The sequence below is a fragment of the Protobothrops mucrosquamatus genome, unplaced genomic scaffold, assembly GCF_001527695.2.
Source record: "Protobothrops mucrosquamatus isolate PMUCROS unplaced genomic scaffold, P.Mucros_1.0 scaffold172, whole genome shotgun sequence".
In the NCBI taxonomy this organism is placed as follows: domain Eukaryota; kingdom Metazoa; phylum Chordata; class Lepidosauria; order Squamata; family Viperidae; genus Protobothrops; species Protobothrops mucrosquamatus.
In genome coordinates this window covers 11,675-29,545 of record NW_015386532.1, presented here as the reverse complement: position 1 = coordinate 29,545, position 17,871 = coordinate 11,675, and the positions used below count along the sequence as shown (strand labels likewise).

The following is a 17,871-nucleotide window of genomic DNA, read 5'->3' as shown; positions in this document are numbered from 1 at the left end:
GTCTGAACTTGCACTTTTTGTTTCAAATTTGTAACAACTGGAAAGTATTTTCCAATTAGCATGTAAGCTAAACTGTTCATTTGATTTCCCAGGAGTGACTACAATTTCCAGAATTTCCAGATACTATGTTTACTATGAATTAGAATTCCAGTAGCTAAAGTACTATGAGACTAGATTAGATTCCAGTTAAAACCTCAGTTCTGCACTCCTCTACTTAGAAACAAAAAATCCTGTTGATCTGATTTTTTTAAAAAAATGCTAGTTAACAAAACATTAAATTGCAGTGCAAATATCTCTCTCTCTCTCTCTCTCTCTCTCTCTCTCTCTCTCTCTCTCTCTCTCTCTCTCTCTCTCTCTCTCTCTCTCTCCTGCACATAGATAAGAGAGATGGAGATACAGAAGTAAGCATCATATAATTCAGTAAGATTTATTTTCAGAAAATGAATTTTATTTATTTACTTGTATCCCACCTTTATTATTTTTGCAAATAACTCAAGGTGAACAACATATACAACACATCTTCCTTCTCTTATTTTCCCCCTAACAACAACCTTCAGCCTGCGGGCAATGATTGGCCCAAGGTCACCCAGCTGGCTTTCATGGTTAAGGCAGCAATGGAACTCACAATCTCCTGGTTTCTAGCCTGGAACCTTAGTCACTAGGCCAGGGGTAGGCAACCTTGGCTCTTTTATGACTCATGGACTTCAACTCCCAGAATTCCTGAGCCAGCTGTGCTGGCTCAGGAATTCTGGGAGTTGAAGTCCATGAGTCATAAAAGAGCCAAGGTTGCCTACCCCTGCACTAGGCCAAATTGGCTCTGAATTATGGGATGAAGTCTTACATTATAGTAGCTGAACTTTTAATCCTCTTTCCTCCAATTTTGGAACAGTGTACATTAAAAGCAGTGAAGTAGCATTCCTTCTCCCCCCCCCACAACCACCAACCAAAAAAACCCCACTAAAATTTCCTTTGGGCACTCAAAACTACATTCTTGATATTTCAAATTCTGCCCCTGCTTTCTAACATGCAGAACCACAAATAACACCTCTAACCAGAGCATTACACATTCCTTTTGAGATGGAGAACAGAATCAATTATGTATCGGTGTGTATCAGATGACAAACCCTTTTTCTGAATTGCCATATTTGTCATTCTCCATTGCATTTTACTCCCTCCTCCAAAATATGAGAGAGTATATCTTTTTTTCCTTTGGGCAAAGAATCCACTGTGATAAGAGCAGAAAGGATTACAAGCTGTTGCAAACACTTTTTCCTTTCATCCTCCCCAGGCTTTGTTCAGATTTGGTAAACGCGAGAGGATCCAGCCTTTACAACTGAGTCTGCTATGGAGAACATAGCGGATGAGATAAAGTAAGTGCTGAGCTTGCAGTGCTGACTTTAATTTTTCACCTTGCTGCCCAGAGGCAGCAAAAGAGAGACTGGCCACAGGAGAGTGCATTGTGCAAAGGAAGGCAATAAGCTTGCTACCTTAAAGCAACTGCTGGGATAATACAAAAGAGTTTTAGAGTGAATCAGCAAATTCTCCCTCAAAGTCAGAGCATAATATGTCTAACTGTTTTCTTCCTGAGATTGCATTCTTCGAAAATGCAGACCTCCCTCAGGAATAAAATGAGAACAATATTTAATTCAAAACCAAAACTGAATAGACATTCTAGGTTGATCACCTCTGTCAAAACTTTCTAATGAAGACTGGTAGAGTTTGTAGGCAAGATCCTATTTTGAGAATTGCAACTTTTGATTTGTGAAGCATTCGCCTTATAGGGTTTGTTAATTTGAGGATCATGTACATTCAGTCATGGGTGACTGTCTCATGCTCAACAGTGCATCGGCAAGTTCAATTATATATGTCAACCAATCCCAGTAGCTTTAGGTGGATTACACAGAACATAATAAGAATTAAATACCATAAAGAACAGGAGCAAACATACAATTTCAGACTTATTTCCTGAACTGCAGTAGAGTATCAAATTGCTTGTAAGGATAATGAAGTATCTGTTCACAATATCAAATAAATATCACTGAAATTTCTTTCTAATTGATCAATTACTTATGCTCTCCTGCTCTTCACTAGCCATATTGCCACTCAGAAAGCTACCCATATCAATTCCCTCTATGAAACTGAATGTCTATACTTAAGACAAGGCCTACGAGAATAAGAAAGGGAACTCATGAAAGAAACAGGTGAGTTGGTGACAATTGTGTTTTTCACCAATTTTGCTTCACAATGACAATCTCCTTGGAACTGTTGTAAGATGTCATGGCAAAAGTAATTTTGGACAGCATATGAATCTATTCCATTCCATTCCATTATGATGGAAAAGTTCACCGTCATGGAAATTCTTTCAGAGCTCTTTCAAGTTACTTTCTGGGTTGGACAATCTCCAATTGAGACCATCTGCCATGCTTTACTTCTCCTTGGTAATAACTATTGACAAACTCATGTTGTGAATCCAGATAGCTTAACAGAAGCACCTGCTTAGACAAATTGTATAAATAGTATGTACTAGGTGAGAAACTGTTTGATCCAAAAAAATAAGTAATACTTCAGCATGTATCTTCCCAGAAATATAAAACTGGCAAAAAAAATCAGCTAGAAATAATTCTTGGCTATGCAAACTGGCACACTGAGCATATTGTACTCAGAACTTCATTTACTGACAAACAGAAACTAGTGGTTTATAACTTTGAATAGCATTTGTGGGATCTGTTTAGGAAAAATAAAGGAATTAAAGCCTATTTTGAGTGAACAGATGCAAATCTATAGAGAAATAATATATTTGGTTTTTTAAAATTTTGTTTTTGTTCCTGAATGAAACATCGACAACTAATATTTTTTTTACTTTAAGTATCTTTTTGAAACTACATCATTCCTTTTTGAGTTCAAAGAATTGATTATAAATATACTTTGATTCTGAAATAAAGGTATATAATATATCACCTTCAAGGTAGTCAGTTTGTTATGTTTGCTTTATATTTATATATTGCCAGGAACACTTATGGTTATATTTTAAAATATACTTATTTTTCAACAAACACTTTTATGTTAACCAAAACATTCTTCTCACAATAAAGATAAAAGAATGTTCTCTCATCATAAAATGCACTTCCATAAACTTTCACTTCATTTTTATATATTACAAGTATAATAATTTACAAATAATTTGCTCTATATTTCATAAAGCATGTGGGATAGATTAATTTTGTATTTTATCTGCTTAAATAAATTGTTATATAAATTACTAATATTGTCCATTCCCTGAGAGTAAATCTTAATTATTGATAAATAAAAGATAGTAAACAAAAATATATTGACTAAAAGGTTAAAAAAAAATACATATCTTTTTTTTGCCCTATAGAATAGGGAAGCAATAAATATCTTGCAACAACCACTTTTTAAAATGCACCAAGAAAAAAAAAGATTAAGAGCTGTTTGAAAACCATTAAAAGCTAGAGACAATCAAAAGCATAAAGCATGAAGTTAAGAAAATAGCAATAGCAATAGCACTTACACGTGTACATTGCCACATTGTGCTTTACAGTACACTCTGGCTCTTTTACAATGTCAGCCTATTGCCCCCAACTATTTAGGTCTCATTTTACTGACCTTGGAAGGACGGAAGGCTGAGTTACTTGAGCCCCGTCAGGATTGAACTCCAGCCTATGGGAAAAGTTTGCCTGCAATACTGTATTATAACCACTGTGCCACCAGGGCTCAATTTTGAAACAATTTCTGCCATGGAAACAATATGCTTTATTACCACTAATATCTCCTTTGATGGGAGAAGACAGAAACAATGGCTGTTGATGGTTAGAGTCATTGAAAAATGCACCTGGTCCCCAAATACAGAATGAATATTGATATTGATATGGTGATAACTTCTAACTGCATCTAAGGATCTTTGAATAGTCTTCTAGGTAGAAGGTCCATGCCGAGCATCCTGTCTTTTCAACTAGCATGATTAAAGTCAATGACTGAGAGTTAACAATGTGCAAATATTTAATTAGGGATGGGATGGCTTTTGCTAAGACCATTTCTGTCCTCCTAACTTCATGGATGCACACAAAATTCTGCTTTCTCCTTTTGGTGCCATGAACTTATTTTTTATTTTATTTTTACTGAATTTCTGGCCAGTATTTCACTCTTGAGTTTCCTTGGCCTATATTTTCTATTCAATATGGCAGAAAACAATAGCAAAGACTGCTTTTGTTTCTGTTGCTTTCCTTCCTGAACCTAAAAACAATCTTCTAAACCCTGTAGCTAAGCTGGCAACCTTTATCAGTTTAGCTGTTCTGATGTCATCAAAGATATGGAAAATGCTAACATTTGTGGCATAAGTTCCTTGTCTAGCATTGCTACACCTGGTGTCTATTGATCCAGAGTCATGACATGAAAACAGCCAAAAAATCTGTTTATGGCAGCTTTTCTGCAATTATTTACTGTGATTTTTGCATGAGCTTTGAGAAGGGGGACTAATAAATATTTGTCTAGTTTACAAATCTTGCAGCAATAATATTCTACAGATCACAGGATATACTGCTTAGCATCCATAGCTAAGCAAATATAATTCTTTTTAAACTGTCATAAACACAGTAAACAAGAATGAGGAAGAACATTTTTGTTGTAGCTGCTATTCAAGACTGAACATCTCAGCTCCCCAAACACAAGGAACCTTAAGACATAAACTGTTCTTCTCAAGTTCCTAATATCTGAGATGATATATTTGCCACTGCTTGTTTAAGGTAAATAGAAAGCAGGAGTTCTAATGAAAGGGATGCTGGATGAACTGCCATATTGAAGATGCCAAGGAGATACTGTAGGAATGGACAAAGTCCGTCAGTGCTATCTTCTCCATAAGTGATGTAACTACAAATTAAATGGGAACAAAGCAGCTGAGCAATCCAGCTATATGACTACGGGATGGGCTAGGCTTCATATATTTACTTTGTAAAGATAGCTGTACAATAGCCCAAGAATTAATGTTATTCAGAGATGATGAAAGTTGATCCGCTTTGTATTCTACAGAAACAACACACTAAGTTAGAAGAATAAATTGCTTCACAGACAGGAGATGGGAGGATCATGTTTTTAAATGAGTTAAGCACTGTATGAAAATAGAAAAACAACACAGCATGCAAAATATTGGCAAGAACATTTCTTCTTAATGTACTTTTTCCCCTGTTGGGGTTACATGGAAGACCACCCTCCCAGCTATTAACTGTATTCTGGTTTAAAAATGAATTGTATTCACTTTTAATTCTATATCTCTTTTCTTTTCTTTTGATATTCTGGACATGGGTATTATAGCTTGAATGGCTAAAACAGTAAGCTCAAACATGAGAAGGAAGTATCAGCAAATTTGGGGGAAGGTGCAGGAGTACATAAAATACTAGATCAGCATATTTTTACAAAATATGAAATACCTGCTGTATTATTAGCTGACTAAATGTTGTGAAAGAGGTAAGAAAATATGAGAAAGCTAGAATTCTGAACAGAAAATATTCTGCAGTCCATTTTTTCTACTTGCTTAACATTTTATTACTGTTGCATTTTGTATGTGGCTTTAGAAGAACTGTGTTTTTAAATGTAAAATACAGTTTATTTTTATATCTGAAAAAGTCCAATGCAGTATATGCTCAAATTATCCTTTGCTTCCAGATGTATAAATAACGCAGGAAATTACAATAATTTGTTTCTCATTATCCAATGTTTTACTAAGGTAAATAAACATAAATACTAAAAGAAGCCCAGAGGTCACATGGTAACCCTATTATGGTTTTGTGAAACATACTTACAAATTGCACCAAAAGCTAGTAGCAGCTTATAAAATTGGTACAATTTATATATAAAAGAATTCCAATTATCAGAGCAAGAAAATGCTCCTTTAGAAAATGTAGAGTTTTTAGAAATGTGCTCTGCTAAAAAATGTCTGCTGCTTTAGGGGGTATATCACACTGCTTTTCTTTATAAACAAAATACAGTACTGAAATATTTAGTACTGAAATCCAGTGGTTTGCTGATGCATTAGTTGGGAAAAAAACAGCTTTCCAATTGTAAGGTGGTAAAAGTAAAGTAGTAGCTATATTAAGATAACAAAAATACTAAAGGAAAAGCCAGTTGAAATCCATTTTTTTTCTTTCAGATTAGAAGAAAGGCTGTTATGATGCCAAAGCCCCAATGTATATAGCTCAGTTAATAGTTAAAAATGGAGTATGGTAAATATCCAGAAGATAAGTTATGCATATTTTCTCAGATTTTCAATCAGGTTTTTACTTGTTATAAGTGATCCTAAGGTCGCAATCTTTACTGAGAATAATTCTTATTGATCTTAGAGGAATTTATTTTGAAATTGATATGGGTGTTAAGGTACTGCTAATTAGATTAGCTTTTCTTAAAGTGCAATCAAAGTTCAGGATTCTTGTACAGAGAAACTATTATTGTTCCTCATTTTTTGAAAATATAAAACTGGCAAACCTTGCTTAACAAAATCAAAGCAAAATTAAGTTTGATATGGAGGGTATTACATTTGGAAAAATATTGCAGATCAAATTGTGCCTCTTTCCTAGGCATTTAAATACTTAAGAAGAGCAAAAGTGTTCAAATAATAAATTAAATAATAATGTAAAAGAAAAATACTAGGAAAAAAATTCTGCTGTGGTAGTGCCAGGAGTTAGCACCAGTGCTGAATGATCTTCACTGGAATAGCAAAGGACATGATGTGATAATGAAACATAAGCCAAAAGTAGAATTAGAAGTTTCTTGGCGACGTTTCGACGAAGCCTGAAGATGACGAATGTGACTTCGTCGAAACGTCGCCAAGAAACTTCTAATTCTACGCGGGAGAAAACCCGAATAACTAAAGACCTATATATTAAAACAGTGAAAAACACACGAGCACCAGGGAATGTGGTAAAAATTTGGTTTAATGTTAAAATTACTAAAACTACTAATAAAACCAATTAAAACGCCTAGCTTTCGTCAGCTATCTGCTGACGTCCTCAGGGCTCAAAATGTCAGTCCATGGGAGTTGCTTTTATAACTTGACTAGCGTGTGCGCACGGCTTCTNGGAGATGGATTGCTTAAGTTTAGAGTTTGGAGTTAGAGATATTAATATCTGTTTACTTGTAGTTGAATGTTAGCCTAGGTTTGGTTTGGGAAGTCTGGGGGGTAGGGGGATGGGATAAATCATTGTGTAATACTTGTGATGTATTTTTTCGTTTATGATAAAAACAATAAAATTTTATATTGAAAAAAAAAAAAAAAAATTGATTAACAGTCTGCACAAATTGTCATAAGCATCATCATGTAAGAGAAATGTCTTCCCAGAAATCTCTTTATTATATTTTTCTTCTAAATCAAGTGGCTAATAGTTGGTTTGTAAGGGATTTCTCAAACAAAATTAGTGGGAAATTGATTTGTGAATAAAAGTTACTGAATTACTGAGATTCTGGATAGGGTGCAGCCATAGAAACAGATAAACTTTACACATGTCAATTAATCAATTAATCCGAAGATGCATTAACAATCTTATTGATTTAAATTCAAAATGTAAGCAATAAGAGGGCAAACCCCAACCATAAGAGATAATTTTCCAACTTCTAAGTTACAGCTCCAATGATTGCAACCAAACTTTATGAAATATTCTCTTGAGGGGAGGTTTTACTGTATTAATCTCATTTTAAGATTATATTAATTTCATCTTATTCAAAGCAAATTGTCAATGGTTTACTAGAATAGCATATTCAAGCTCATTCAAGGTTGTATAAATAATATTACATAATTGAGCCTGTTCAAATAAACATCATAAACATCATATAAAACAAGATTATTGGTGAAGGAGACACTGTGACTTATTTCTACCAAATATAGAACTTTAAAAGTAATAATAGCACATCAACTAAATAAGGCCAGATAATAATTATTTGATTTCAATAAACATTCTGATTAAAGTAAGGTCATTTACCTAAATCAGATTTTTGGATTGTTTTAAAACTCAGATTATTCTATAACATAATATTGTTTTGTGGGAAAAAGGTCAAAATTATAGTTGTGACCAGACAATCACCTAGAAAGTCCTGTCCCTCAACCTAGTTTTCCTTCACAGGGGGAACAGAAGAAAAGATGTTAAGAAAAGAAATGATCCTACAGAACTTCAAATTATGCAGGGTTTTAGAGATAATATCTAAAGATTAACAGTATACTATCGAAACAGTTGATATTATAAAGCAATATAGTTGTCAGATGTTGAATTAGTTGCAGATTCCAAATGCACTTAAGCAATCAAAAATTTACAAGCAAATTTACAAACAAAGCACATTGTAAAAATCTAAACAGAAGGTCATTAGCAAGAAAGATACAATTGGCTGAAGTTTTTGTTGAAAAACAGTTTCCCTAGATGCAGCAGCCACCTGTTGCCTATTTCTGGACCAAAAAAAGGTCTGAAACAGCTCTGGAAAGTTTGTAAATAATGGTATCATCCAAGAAAGTCTGGAACAGAATAGAATTGAACTGAACTCTTGTTCTAGAACAGAGATGTCAAACATGGTCAGTATTTAGAGATGTAATTCTATTCTATTCTAACTATGAAATGTCCATATATTTCCTGAAGTGATTTATTTCTTCATTTTAAATGAAACTATACATAAATCTTTCCTCAAGAAACAACTTTTGATTTCATCTCTCTGTACAGTGTAAACAGGATGGGAAAATATCCAACAAGCAAGTAGCCTGGTTAATCTTTAAACTCACTTATCCACACTTAAGGTTGAAGAAGATGAAATCATTCATTAAACCTAGACAAGTGACTGTCTTAAACACTATCCCAAAGTGGTTCTCAATGAACAGTCCATGTCAGACCAGATATGAGCAATTTTATCAACAATTTTTTGCAAACACATCACAGGGGATAGTAAAACAACAACAACAAATCTCATAAAGATTTGTCAGTCTCTTCACAATTTGAAAACATTTTACTGGATCACACTGTACTGATCCAATTGTGATAGGAAAGAACAATCAAAGACAAGGCATTGCAAATTAATGAACATATAATTTTGCTAAGATCTTCAAAAATCCAAGGAATTCTTATGATAGGAGGATCATCTATTCAGGTCAGGTAAAGGCTATACATTAACATGTGTGCAATATATACTGAAATTGATAAATGATTGACATGGCAGAATGATATTTTGAATGGCTGCCAATGGGAAAGTTTCAGGTAAATGTTGAAGTTTCCTGAATATTTAGCTTCTAGGAAACTAACAACTCAGGAAGATTATTACCAGCTTGAAGAAACAGGGCAATAGATCAGCATAATCTTAGTACCTTCTCCATATTCTTTACTAGATTAATATACTCAGATTTTGAAACTACCTAATCTATTCCCATCATAAGATAATAATTTTAAGAATGATCATTGCAGCATCACTGTCTGCTTATCAAATCTTATGTATTTTGCACTTAGAATCCAAGTGAACAGCATAGGATCAAACAGTAAGTTGCTCAACACATATCAATGCACATTTGGAAAGAAGAGATGAATAATGGTTCATAAATGAATCAGAGTTGAAAGGGATTCTCTGATGTTCAGGCCTAACTTCTTGTTCAATGTAGAAATCAGAATGGAACTATCCATGACACTTAGCTATGAAATATCTTGACTTGAACACATTAAATGAGATCATCATGGCCTTTGCTGATTATATTCATATAAAATTGTTCTCCATAACCTTGAACCAGAATATGGCTTCCTGTAACTTAAGCTTGGAAACTATACTTCTATTTATATAGTCTAAGATTACATTAGCTTTTTTAGCAGCAGTGTCAGTGCATTGATTCATATTGTGATCAACAATATTAGGTGTTACTACTAGATCAGATATCTCTAATTCTTAAGGGAAGAACTTCATATTTGTCTCTATTAAATTTAATTCTGCTATTTTCTGTCCACTTCTTTAATCTAACCTAAAATTCTTTCCGATTTTAATTCTGTCTTCTATAATATGACATGATTGCACTGCCTTTTAATGGTGTAAAGCGCCTAGAATTAGTGAGACATGGTAGTGAGGCATTTTTTAAAATCTATGTAAATAACTAAATATGTCCATTTGGAATCTTTTGCCATTTTATTAGCATTCTTATCACCACTTACCAAGTCCTTTATAAAAGTGTTCAATATGTAATAAAACTCTACAGCATTTCAGATGAAAATTTGTTCAGTTTGATATTGGACCAGTTACAGGAATTATCTGAGTACTCTTTTAAAGCCAGCCATGTTATGTACAGTCAAATAGGATATACCTAATGCAATGTCCATAGCATTGCCATGATTTAAGAGGGCAATTTGGAAATAAACCTCCGTTAGGTTATCAATGACAGACACTCGCAGATACAGAACTTTTATTATACATATTAGAAAACTACAACATTACAATAGTTTTCAACAAAATTGCCATTCAAATTGAGGTACTTCTCATAATGTCTTACAAGGTTCAAAATTCCTTCTGCAAAAAAATCTCCTGCCTGGGAAGGAAGCCACCCTGTAACAGCATTGTGAAGCGCATTGTTTATCGCTGACTAGAGATGGATGGCCACTTCTTGCTTTATCATGCACGTCAGTTTGTCCATCTTTAAACATGTGACACCATTGATGTACGACACCTTTACTCTTCATATTTGGTCCATAAACATTACACAGTTCGAAATGAATTGCAGCTGCTGAAAGTGTTTTCACAAACAGGAATCGTATTACTGCATGCACTTCACATTTGGCAGGATTTTCTATGGCAAATTTCAATTGATCTAGCGGACGAGTCAACTGCAACACAAACTTCTCCTTCCACTTCTCACTACCTACTGAACTACTGTGCATAGTGCCATAGGATGGGCATCACTATCCCCGCCTATTTCTTGCACATGCTCAAATGGATATTTATTTCCAAATTGCCCTCGTATTATGAAAATTCTATGATCAAAGAAAATGTGATTACTCAGAATGATATTTTATGATACAATCTAGACATCTTCCCATGCATTCATATGAAGAACCCCTCAACAGTAGTCACCAAGTCCTCTTTTTCTGAAAATGAGGAAACATTGACATAATCCAATCATCTGATACTTCATTCTTTAGCATATTTTAGCATATATATTTTAATGCAATGGATATAAGTTCAGATCACCAGCCATTCCTTTCAGTATCCTATGATGCACTGGATCAGATATATGAAATCATTCCAGGTCAGAAGATATTCCCATGTTTTTTTCAGACTCAGTCTAACACCCAGGTACGTGCTAGGGGTCCAGAAACCAAACCTTTCCATTTGTCATTTTTGTAACTAGTTTTGCACTTGCTATTTCTTCTTTTCTAGTCCTGTCTCTTTCATAGACTAGAAAGCCTCCAGTTTATATAGCTTACTTCAGTCAACGGATGTTGTAGAATTACATTTCTGAATGATTTTTCTGTAAAAGTTCTGTAAGAGTTATATTGCTGAATGATCAACAGATGCATCTTGAATACAAAGAGAATTTTATGTTCCATGGTGAAAATGACTGCAATTAGTTATATAAGGAATGGTTAAATACAATTATTATTGTTCTTTGTGCCAAGTACTTCCTGGAGCAGTTTATCATCGGAAAATTTGCTCAAAAATTTGCCATGAAGTTTCTGTGAATCATTATACAATGATCATGGAGGAGCACAAACTTGTCCCCACATAAAAATGGGTACTTTCCAACAGTATTTGAAATAAGAGGACAACTAAACATAGAAAATAACAAATCAATTGTTCCCAACCATTTTTTTTTCAAAGTAAACCAGAATCTTTCAAGACTCAGTTAATATAATATAATGAATTTGAAGAAAGTTTTCCCCACAATTAAAGAATAAATAAATTCATTTTGGAGCTGTTCCCCTTTGTGAGGACTTTTTGTTGTACAAACTCTTATGATATTGAAAAACATCAACAACATGACCAGTCTTTTTTTGTCATAAAACACACCAGAATGGAGTTCTGGCACCTTTTTTCGATGGAATCTCCAAGTTTTAAAAGTAATTTTTGAAAATTTGATGTTTGGTCCACGTGGACCGTTGAGCGTAGCAGGTCAGGGGCAAAATCATTAAAATGATGCATGCAGACTGCTTGTGTGTCGAGTCCGATGCATGCGTACTTCGTCTGCATTGGTTGTGATGGCGCTGCTCGGCTTGTGGCACTGCTCAGCTTGTGATTGTTCGTGCGCTGAATGCTTACTGTGGGCGGCGACCGTTATGTTTCATTACACAACTGACGTGTGTGGGTGTGTGTACAGTGACTGACTACGTGCGAAAAGTAAATAATTTCTTTATTTTAAAAAATCATTGGTGAAATGAAAATCTCTTTTTAATTTTTAGTGTAAAATTTACTATGAACATCTGCCTTAAATACAATAAATTAAATTTATGTTAAGGACTGAATATATACTTTTTAAAATAAAAATTAACAAGATGTGAGTTTCGGCACCTTTTTTTTTTTTTTTTTTTACAAAAAGAGCACTGAACGTGACCGACATATTGCTATGAATGCCAAGCTTGACAGCAATTTCCTTTTGAGTGATCCACTAATTGTTCTTCATCTTCAAACAAGTTGTGAAGTCCTGCTCCTCATCATTTCAGTCAAACATATGCTTTCTAAAATATTCATTCAATTTGGGAAAAAGTGGAAGTTTTATAGCACCCAAATCTGGATTGTAGGGTGGGAGGTGTAAGGTGGTGAAATCCAACATCACAATTGCCTATAGTATTGGGTGGCTCAGGAAGTATGAGACCCAGTGTAATCAATTTGCAGCAAAATATCGTTTGTGTTTCTAAATTCTGCCTTATCATTGTTTCAAAGTTTTGAGTGTTGCAATGTAATATTCTGAGTTAATAACAGTCCCTGGAAATTCATGCAAATAATACCATCTGCATCCCAAATTTCTGTAACCATGAATTTTGAATCTCTCCCCGTTTGCAGGTAAATCTTGGTGATAATTCACCATGGAGTAATGTTTACTTCCTGTGCCATATTTCACTGGCTGTCATAGTTCTGTGAAGAAATATCTATTCTCATATCATGACAACAATTGCTGGCAAATTTCAGTTCTTGAAGCTTTTATCTCTGCTGTCAGCATGAGAGGAACTTATCTTGTTCAAACTTTCAAATATTGAAGAACACCAATAACGACGTTCGATGTTCTTCATTGAAATACCAAGGTTGATATCAATATGTCTTTGACCCACCAAATTATTTTCCATCAGTTCTTCAGTCTTTCTCTTTTTAACAATTTTATTAAAAATTATATGAAACAGATAAATCTAAACTAAAATATTATCCCAAAAGATAGTAAGAAATCAAAATCCCCCCTTCATCCTCAACCAGCATATCCAAAATTAACAATCTATTGCTCTCTTAGATTACAACCAGAAAAATCTTCATTCCATATCTCATCCCATTTTCTATAACCTCATCTGTAAACCTTCAACTTATTAATCAACAAAGATCCAGTAAAAATTAACAAAAATACATAACAAGGCAAGTATGTAATCTCCCTTTCCATTTAGTCTAAATCCCCCTTATCCCTTTCAACAATTAAAAGTGTAATAATAATAATAATAATAATAATAATAATAATAATAATAATAATAACAACAACAACAACAACGACAAAATAAACAATGTCACACAAAATGAGCAGCTAAAGTGGTCTGGGACTTTTGAATTCAAACAGACAAGCATCTACCATATGACACCCCAGACCTAACAACTGTCCATAAGACAAAAAAAAGCCTGGATCATGGACATGCAGTACCTAAAGACAACAGAGTAGAAGAGAAAGAACTGGAGAAAATCACAAAACACAAAAACCTGTAAATAGAAATAGAGTGATTGGCAAAAGAAAGCAAAGATAGATCAGTAGTAATAGGCACCTGGAGTGCAATGCCAAAACAACTGGAGCACCACTTGAACACCATCGACGTTACCATTGTCAAGTCAGCTTTGCATGGAACAGATTATCAGTTTATCAATCTTAAAGAAGAAATTAAAATAATAAACTGCAAGTGATTAAAAGGGTTTTGCTTAAGGTTGTGTGGGTCCATGAAGGCTGCTTTTACGGCTCAGAGATGATGGAACTCCTGACTCCCAGCTCACTGCAAGCTGCAGCTGCAGAAATAACAGTATCTCCTGTCTGCTCACGGAAGTCAGCTGTATGAAGTACAAGTCCAGAGAGTATTTTGGCAGCCAGGATCTCACATTCAGCTGCTTTTTCAGCAGAAATGCTACCACAATCCACCAGAGAAAATGCACATGCTAGCTTGCCTCACTTCACTGGACGCCTCCCACCTTTCTGATATGAACCTTGTTGATTGCTTCCCCATTGACTTTGCTCATAGAAATCCAGCTGGAAAGGTTGCAAACCTCATTTGCAACCATCATTGACTGCAGCTCCCTGCTAAATGTAATTGTGAGCTAGACATCCAAGAGCCCAGATCATGATCATGTGCTTGCAGGAATGCTACAATGGCTGGAACTTTGAGGACTGGTTCTAGATCCATTTTTTCAATGTCACCATAACTTTGAAAAATTGCTGAATGAATGGACAGAACCAATGAATACTTGTACTCAAAAATTCAGTCATGTCACATTGTTTAAAGCACACTGATGAGCATGCAGCCTTTCCTTATAGCTACTTCCCACCAACTGAATTAAATAGGCAATGCTAAAAAAACAGATCAGAGCTTCTAACATCTGTTGGTACCTTATAAACTGGAAGAAGTTACTTTTCATTCAACCTTTGTATAAGTCACTTATGTTCATTCCTCAACTTACAATCACCATTAGGACTGGAATTTTCATTGTAAGCCATTGCAATCATCAGTCAAATCAAATTGTTAGGCGGATCCATCTTTCCCAATGGGTGTTTGTTATTGTTTTTGCCAGAAATTGGCAAAAAAGATCCCAAATCATGATCATGTGACCTCAGAATGCTGCAGCCAGCTGTAAATGTGAGCTGGTTGCTGAGCACCCAATTTGTGATCACACGACTGCATAAGTATGAACACATGTTGTAAGTCACGTTTTCCAAGACCGCTGTAACTTTGATCTGTTGTTAAACGAATGGTCATATATCAGGGTCTACCTATAAATTGTATGGAATGAACAAGTAAATTCAAAGAGTTGATGGTTAAAAACTTATAAACTAGCCCAAACTTTTTATTGTCAGGTCTCACATACTCATTTTGACTCTCTCATGAAAAAACAAAAACCTAAAACCCTTTGATGATTTAAGCCAGACATTTTGTCAACCTGCAATCTTCCTTCAGTTCCAGACTTTCAAAGCTGATGCAACTCTCTTGTGTCCTAGCCCCTGAACCTTCATTTACTGTTTAAAAACTAGTTCTCTGTATTTGCAATTATGTTTGATCCCAAATGCAAGAGGGAATATGGAAAATAGCATCATCTTAGTATGCATCTTCCTGCTCCATTCAGAATACATCAAGAAGGAACTTGGCAAAGATATCAGTAGATTCAAGCAATGCAGCAATTCTGATATGACACCTGATTTGAGCTATACATTAAATATACCTAAAATGCACCATGGCTTTATAGACAAGCTATAGCGTAGTAATAAAAAATGAGAAAGAATTTCACACAAAAGGATTAAAAACATTATCGAGAGAGAGAGAGATAGAGGGAGGGAGGGAGAGAGAGAGAGGGAGAGAGAGAGAGAATTGTACTACAATCCTATTGGGCGAAAACTTGAGCATTTTGGTCACAAATACATAAAAGTTAATCACAAAGAAAATCCATTGTTTGTGATATACAACTTCCCTTGGAAATCCCTATGGATGCAAACACTACATGGAATCACAGATCAGACTACAGATGGACAACGTCTTCTATGTCAGAGGCCAGAATGTAGTCAAGAGGCTGACAAATTAAGACATCCTTGGATTATGTGGGTTTCATAACTATAACATTTGGGGGGTTGTTATCCTAATGCTAATAAGAGTCTTCCAGAACTTCAGACTTCACGTTCCCCTTCTGACCTTTATTTTCACATTTTCTGCTGAACACTGTAGGACCAAAGATCAACAATTTTGTCACAGTTTGGCATATGAACTATGGCTCAGTCTGGGGCTTCTGAATACCAGGGACCTCATTTGGCTGCACACAGAGAAATCCCTTTCATAGAAAAGAACCCTGTGCTCATGTGATCACCAAGGTATTTTAAAGGATCATGTAATACCGTGCATAATGTATATCTAATCCAGATTCTTAAATGGTCCAGTTTCTACTGACCTTTTTTTCCTAATGACTTACATAATTAAAAAAAAGATATGGTGGAAAAAATTTCCAGAGGTCACCTTCCGTTAACCATTTAATGGGGAAGAGCTAACCTGATCTTCACATCTCTAATTAATAAAACTTTCAGTGGTTTTTTTTTTTTTAAATCCAGACTTCCTATAACCGCAGGATAGTTAAAGAACTATAACAGCAGATAGGAAAAAATATATAATATGAATAAGCTTGTGATTTTTAATAGCAGGCATACACAACTTAAGAGCCAGCAATGTACAGCTTTACTTCCAGGTAATGCAGCCACTCATTTATCATTCCCAATTGACATTTATTTAACCTTGGTGGGTTTTTCAAAATCTTTCGGCTGCCAATGTTTAAAGTTGTTCAGCAGGCTGCAAGTCTTATAGCCCTTGATAGGTTTGTATTACCTGTTCTGCACCATGCTCATTGCTATCCAATCCACGGGGTAAACGTTTTTTCCAATCAGATCTTTAAACATTATGAAAGTTTCCATCAAAAAGTCCTAGTGGAAAAAATATGGATATTTATCTTTTATATTTAAATATCATACATTCCTCAAATACAGAAAAGAAATCTTGTTCCCATCTTGCAATGTAACTTGTATATATATTGCTGACCCAATTATATAAAATGCCTAGTAATGACTGCAGCAATCGAGCAACAGAACAGAAAAAAAAATAAGAGCAGTGCTAGCATTTTATACCACTCTACCCCACCCCATTTTTGCATGAAATTGCACTGACATGGTAAAGCAACAAATACACTAAAATTAAAAAGTACCTGATTAAAAAAAAGAAATAATCCAACATTGACTCAAAATACTAGTTGATCGACATAATTTCCCACTTTTATTTTTTAAGACTGAAACTTCAAAGGCAAACCTGTTATGTAGACTAACATTCATTACTATATACATCAAAAAGAAAAATAAACCAGCCCATTTTAAGATGAATATGCTTGAGACTGTTTCCCATGAAAACTTACCACTAATTCTGAGCTCGTCTGAAAAGTTTCAATGTATGAAGAATAATGCTGATTATTCATTTGGTCCAGGATTGCTGTCATGCAGGCCACAAAATGACTCTGCAAAAGAAACAGATTAACAGGGATGAAATGTATATACATCTAGATTAAATCTAGATTAAATACAATAAGTGATAAAATAACACATTTATCTTATGCCCGTAACATCAACCTCATCAACTATTTATCTTATTGTATGATTTGGTTCATGTTGTGTATAGGTTTTGTAAAATCTTATCTTTTTTAATATTGCACACCGCCCAGAGTCGTAAGATGGGCGGTCAATAAATTAAATAAAGATAAATTAAATTAATAAAATTAACACATGCCAAATAATTGATGGGAAAAAAGAACTACATCTGCTTATACTGTGTGAGCTATAGTTTTCAAAACTTCTCAAAATAAATAGACTCAGACATAAAAATGGGCAACATTTTGCTACACAGATACAATGTCACAGTTTGGTACAGATAAATTTAATATTATTTTCTT

At 34.5% G+C, this 17,871-nt stretch overlaps 1 protein-coding gene across 1 annotated transcript in view; it reads right to left on the bottom strand.

Annotated features, from left to right (window-relative positions):
* LOC107285398 (dedicator of cytokinesis protein 2-like) overlaps positions 1 to 17,433 on the bottom strand; it is a 99,141-nt gene extending 81,708 nt beyond the window's left edge. Inside the window, exons 1-2 of the mRNA XM_015813578.1 lie at positions 17,341 to 17,433; positions 16,764 to 16,858 (exon numbers count right to left, since the gene is read on the bottom strand). Of these exons, the coding sequence (XP_015669064.1) occupies positions 16,764 to 16,858; positions 17,341 to 17,421 (176 nt within the window). The 5' untranslated portion in view covers positions 17,422 to 17,433. The remainder of the gene's footprint in view (positions 1 to 16,763; positions 16,859 to 17,340) is intronic.
* Between the last annotated feature and the right edge of the window lie 438 nt (positions 17,434 to 17,871).